Source organism: Rhincodon typus, chromosome 2, assembly GCF_021869965.1.
Source record: "Rhincodon typus isolate 14 chromosome 2, sRhiTyp1.1, whole genome shotgun sequence".
NCBI classification, from domain to species: domain Eukaryota; kingdom Metazoa; phylum Chordata; class Chondrichthyes; order Orectolobiformes; family Rhincodontidae; genus Rhincodon; species Rhincodon typus.
The window spans coordinates 7,617,834-7,624,192 of NC_063333.1; the positions used below are offsets into that span (position 1 = coordinate 7,617,834).

Consider the following 6,359-nt stretch of genomic DNA (forward strand, 5'->3'; position numbering starts at 1 on the left):
ATATGAGCATTTGAGTGCACAAGCCCACACTTGACCACTTACACAATACACTGTGTGGACCTGCATCAGGCTAGTTTGGTATTTGACTTCATTTCTTTATTCAGTAAGAAATTACATACAACACACTGTCACCAAATTGACCTGAAGTGACTGTTAGATTAACAATGCTTCTTTTAATTAAAAATCCTAGATATTCGGTTGGATTGGGAGACATACAACCGTGTGAATGATGACCTGCAGCTGGTGGATCTGATTATTTCCTATGGGCAGCAGTTCCCACTGAAGGATGAGAGCGGTAATGAGATAATGGGAACTAGCATTGCTCCAAGTGAAAGTGTACACAGCTATGACTGGGATGCTATTCCTAATAGTCTAGAGAGCAGCTCTTCAGCACTCCAAACAACAGAATGTGTAAGAAATATAATTATTCACAATCTGGAACTCATCCACAGGCTCACTGAGATGTGTTGGACTGTGTACTTGTATGTATAATCTTAGTTTAAGGGGGTATTGGCATCATTGCCTCACCATGTTTGGTTCTTAGCTGGAAGCAACCTTGCATTATTTTGCCAGGTTCTAAAGCCACTTATGTAGGGAGACCTGATATTTCTTTTGGGCCACATTTCCTGGCAAAATATCATTCCCAGTCAATGTTTAACAGTGCTAACCCAATTGAGTTGTAACAACATAGAATGTGAGCACTCCCTTGGGCAGACGATGCACAGCTTTCAGTTTTTAATTTTATCAGCCTTTCTTATTCCTGTTATGTTGACTGCATATTTCTTTGGTGTCCATTTTAAGGACTGGTTAAATTTCAAATTCCACTTGAATGGTAATTCTTGCAGTACAGAAATATGGCAGAAGCTTTCTCTCCCATGATTTCTCACAACAATTTACAATAAAAACTCTCATTTCTTTAATTGTATTAATTCTTAGGAACTGGAAGAGGAAGAGGAAGTTCCAGAAGGGGAACAGAAAGAATCAATGCCAGCAAGCCCTCTAATTTCTGTTGTTCTACAGGTCCACGAGGGCATTGCAGCAGACTATCCATATTATGTGACCCCACGACAGATGGTAAGTGGATACTGGTGCCAGAGGGCCCATCAAAGACAGTGGTGCAGTGTGCAGGATTGTGAAGCAGCACCAGTATGTTATTAGTAAAGGTTTGCATATACGACTCCCTTCTACCTCTCCTTAGAATTCTCTACCTCAGGCATAGAGAGAAATGATACTGGGAGTGAGAACGCAGGTGATCTCGGGCAGGAAAGACAACTGTTGATGGTCAGAGAAAAGCAGTTTGATCTGAAAGTAGATGCACAGTTGTCCATCTGCCACCAGCCCTGATTGCATATTGCAGGCTGCTAAAAGAGTTCAGGGAAGAAAAAGCAGGGGGCTGAAGTGGCAAAGTTTCCATTGCTCCTCAAATTTGCTATTTTGGACTGGAAAGTAGCCAATTTACATGCTCCTTACTCTGAGGTGGACAGAAGAGTAAACTGGGTCATTTTATTCAATTAGTCTAGCATCAGTTGCAAAATTCCCAATTTAAACCTAACTCATTTGGTAGGAGTGGAGCAGAAAGCTATTTTACTCCCGGTCTGTGGTTTGTAAAATCAGTTAGTGTGTAATTCCAGCCAATTGCCTTCATCTTCCTACCCATCCTTCTTTCCCAGAATAATTAGATTAAAATCAAAATTTCAATCCATAAAATGAGATAAAACTAGCGACCATTGCATAATGCATTGGTTAATCAATGGTAGCCAAGTTGGAATTGTTAAAGGAAAGTCAAAATGATAATATCAGTAGAGTTAATTGAAGATGTGTTCGAAGGTATTGATTTAGGGAATGCAGTAGGTATAATGAATGTGGATGGAGTTTCAGAGGGCATTTATCAATAAGATGACATAACAGATGTTTGTTGGAAAATTCAGACACATGGCAAAGGAGGAAATGTCTCAGCAGGAATAGACAGTTAGTTGATAGATAGAATGTTAGCCTGATTCACTGATTGACAGTTTGTACAGTGTGTTAATTTATGTTGAATTTCTTGGTTCCCAGGTAGTTCCAGCTGGCAGCTTCGTCACCATCAACGTCTCTTTCACCCCACTCACACAGACTGAAGTGATGACAAATGTAGAGTGTGAAGGCTTCGCTTTAGGATATCTCAGTCTAGATGATCAGGTGATGTACCACCTCAGTAACGATAGAGAACTTAATGTAAAACGGCAAAGTAACAGTGTCCTGAAATTCGGCTATGCCAGTATCAGTGACCCAGAATTTATCGTGAAATTGTTTTACTGCTTTCTTTTCCTGTTTGTTTAACATTTCTAAAATGACTGAGAATGATTGAGTGTTTGTCAGGTAATATTTGTGTAGTGTAGCTCCAGAGCTGTGTCTTCTCCTGTTAACATAAGCCCCGAATTGTTACAATTGGTAAATCCTTAGAAGCTTTGTCAATGTCTGAAAAGAAAAGGTGGAATCCTTCATGAGCCTGAGTACTGATGAAAAACGTGGAAGATATCAGGATTAAAATTCATAGAACATTCCGCCATTCACACCACCTCTAGACTACACCCTTTGCTTCTTATGTGTTCCATTCCCACTCCCTTTGAACTTGCACAACCAACTCCTTTGCAATTTAATATTTCCTGATTTCCTTCTTACCGCAAACTTAGTATTTAACTTCTCCACATTGCTGTCACCACAATTTTTGCACTCAGCTCTTGCATTGTTCCAATGAAGCTCAGTGTAACCCTAAGAAACTGTGGACCCTTTACATATTTCTGGACATTTGTTGCTTTCTATTTTCTTTGCGGGTTTTGGCTTTGCTGTCTTGTTTATGACTTCCATAGACCTTGGTCAGCCGTTGTTCATCTTTCTGCCCTTTGCACTTTCTCTAGACAATACATTTTGTTTGTTTTGACCCATTCCCACTTTGTTTGGTCCCACGCAACTGACTCTTCAGTCATTTAATCTCATTTCAGCACTGCCACAGACTTTCCCTTTGAACTTTCCCCTTCAATCACCCCACTTTTCTCCTTCCTTTAAAACCTATTACACTTCAACACGTTTTCCATTTCTGATGAAAAGTCATCAACCTAAACATTAACTCTGTTTCCATTTTCCACATCTGCAGACACCGCCTGAATTGCTGAGTGTTTCCGTAACAACATAAGAAATAGGAGCAGGAGTAGGCCATCTGGCCTGTCGAGCCTGCTCCGCCAATCAAGAGGATCATGGCTGATCTTTTTGTGGACTCAGTTCCACTTAGCCGCCCACTCACCACAACCTTTAACTCCTATACTGTTCAAAAATCTATTTATCTTTGCCTTAAAAATATTCAACAAGGTAGCCTCAACTGCTTCACTGGGCAGGGAATTCCACAGATTCACAACCCTTTGGGTGAAGAAGTTCCTTCTCAACTCAGTCCTAAATCTGTCCCCCCGCCTTATTTTGAGGCTATGCCTCTAGTTCTACTTTCACCCGCCAGTAGAACCACTGCTCCTCTCCTATCTATTCCCTTCATAACTTTGTATGTTCTATAAGACTCCCCCCCTCATTCTTCTAAATTCCAATGAGTATAGTTCCAGTCTACTCAATGTCTCCTCATAAGCCAACCGTCTCAACTCTGGAATCAACCTAGTGAACCTCCTGTGCACCCCGTCCAGTGCAAGTAGATCCCTTCTCAAGTAAGCAGACCAAAACTGTACACATTACTCCAGATGTGGTATCACTAGCACCCTATACAGCTGCAGCATAACCTCCCTATTTTAAACTCCATCCCTCTAGCAATAAGGGACAATATACTATTTGCCTTCTTAATTACCTGCTGTGCCTGCAAACCAATTTTTCTGTGATTCATGCACAAGGCCACCTAGGTCCCTCTGCGCCACAGCATGCTGCAATTTTTCACCATTTAAATAATAGTCCACTTAGAAGTTATTCCTACCAAAATAGATGACTTCACATTTATCAACGTTATACTCCATCTTCCAGACCTTTGCCTACTCACTTAACCTATTTTTATCCCACTGCAGACCTTCAGTGTCCTTTGCACACTTTGCTATACCACTCAGTTTAGTGTCATCTACAATCTTGGACACACTACACTTGGTCCCCAACTCTAAAGCATTCCACCAATATCTCTTGCAACTTCTCTTTGGACAGTACTAAAAGATAGGAAAACTTTCTTCTCAGGAGGTTCCTGTTGTTACTGTATCACATCTTCCTTTGAAGAGTTTGAAGTAAGGGAAGGATTCACAGGCTGATTAACAGTCTGTTGGACACTATATTAACACTCCTTTTGTGTCTATAACCATCCTTGTACCAGTTAATAAGTTAGGGTGGTCAGCACCAAAGGCTACTAGACACTGTCATGAGTTGTGAAGTTGCCGTCATCACATTAATAGATTCTGTACCTTTTAGTGAGACTTTGGGACTGGGGAAATGAAATAAATCCTGTTTATTGTGACCCCATCACATCAAAGCTGCTGCAACAGGGAAGGGAATGATTATAGGCCAGTGCTTTGCCAAGCTAAAAGGACAAGGGTCAAAATAAGGGATGTGGAGACTGTGACCAAATTGGCTAAAAGACTGAGATAACAAGGTGTAGAGCTGGATGAACACAGCAGGCCAAGCAGCATCAGAGGAGCAGGAAAGCTGACGTTTCAGGCCTAGACCCTTCTTCAGAAATTGGGGAGGGGAAGGGGGTTCTGAAATAAATAGGGAGAGAGGAGGAGGTGGATAGAAGATGGATCCACTGAGGTCTTTCCAGAGGGAGGAGGGTAACTTCTTCAAGGTAGGCATCCTTAGAAGAGGCTTCGCAGTGGGGTTAAAATTGTTTCAGAGATAGTAGGAACTGCCGATGCTGGAGAATCTGAGATAACAAGGTGTAGAACTAGATGAACACAGCAGGCCAAGCAGCATCATAGGAGCAGGAAAAGACTGGACTATTCAGTACAAACTGGACATCTGACTGCCCTTTTGCTTAGTTCTATCCTAGCAGACACAATAATTGTGGTGGTTGATTGATGGAGGAGCAGTGGAGTTTAACCTGGTGTGCGTGTGTGCACATTCCTTCAAACCTGAGATGATCCAGTGTGGATGAGGATCTCCTGAGGTAAATAACATGCAGTTTATTGCAATGCTGCAATTGCCACAGATTACAAGAACATGCCTGACATTACCACACAGAGACTGTAAGGAGCACACAAGCCTCAGGTTTCTCTCCTACTGGCTCCTTCCTTACTCTGACCAAGTCATTTGACATCATCACTGTGCTGATGCTTACTGGTCTCCATCAAGCACTGGTGAAACCCTCATCCATGTCTTAGTTAAATTCAGATTTAACTATTCCAAGACCTTGCTTTGTCTTGCCTTCCCTATCTCTGTAAGCTCTCTCAAACCTACAACTCTCCAAGATAGCTGCGTTCCTCTGATATTGGTCTCTTCTGCCACCCCTACCATTTAAACAGCTGCCCAGTTGACAGCTATGCCTTTGGCGGCCTTTTGGATTTTCTTCCTAAACCACTTCGCTACATCCTCTTCCTTTAAGACATTCCTTAAAACCGACATCTTTCATCAGATGTCCTAAAATCTTCTATTTTGTCTCACTGACCTGTTTTGTTGATGAAGATAATCCAAGTGCAATAAAATGTTGTTATTTTTAAATCACTCAAAAACTCACCTTTATTTTTTGTGCACTGTCCCCAGATGTCATTTGGAGTACCTGGAAAAGTGACTCGATTTCAAGGATATCATAAAGAGGCTTTACGCCTAGACTTCAAGGCAGTTGTAAAGCCTGCTTTGTGAGTACACATTCTCTGACTTTTCTAAATTTCTTTCTCCTTTATTATTTCTTTGGGCACCAGTGGGTAAGAAGGAAGCTTGCCAAGCCTAGTTCCCGGGACATGGATGAGAACACCCTGTCTTCCTTCTGCTCTCACTGTTTTTATCTCCCCGTTCTCTCCTCTGATTGTAAGATCCTCATATATGACCATATTCAAGTGGCCCTTCATTATATTAGACTGCTAATGGCAGGCAGACATTGTAGCATAACCCATTGCTCACCTTATTTCTCCTCCACATTCTTGTATTTTCTCATCAGTCACTGATTAATAATGAGGAATGAGGTGAACAGCTGGGTCTTTCCCTTCCCAACCCAGGATACTGAAGTCAATTAGAACATAGAACATAGAACATTACAGCGCAGTACAGGCCCTTCGGCCCTCGATGTTGCGCCGACCTGTGAAAACCAATCTGAAGCCCATCTAACCTAAACTATTCCATTATCATCCATATGTTTATCCAATGACTATTTAAATGCCCTTAAAGTGGGCGAGTCTACTATTTTTGCAGGCAGG

General features: G+C 41.7%; 1 protein-coding gene across 1 annotated transcript in view; it reads left to right on the plus strand.

Annotated features, from left to right (window-relative positions):
* The window catches only part of dlec1 (DLEC1 cilia and flagella associated protein), a 129,394-nt gene that overhangs the window by 106,606 nt on the left and 16,429 nt on the right, over positions 1–6,359 (plus strand). The window contains exons 26-29 of the mRNA XM_048618205.1: positions 191–411; positions 937–1,074; positions 2,056–2,178; positions 5,710–5,804. Of these exons, the coding sequence (XP_048474162.1) occupies positions 191–411; positions 937–1,074; positions 2,056–2,178; positions 5,710–5,804 (577 nt within the window). The remainder of the gene's footprint in view (positions 1–190; positions 412–936; positions 1,075–2,055; positions 2,179–5,709; positions 5,805–6,359) is intronic.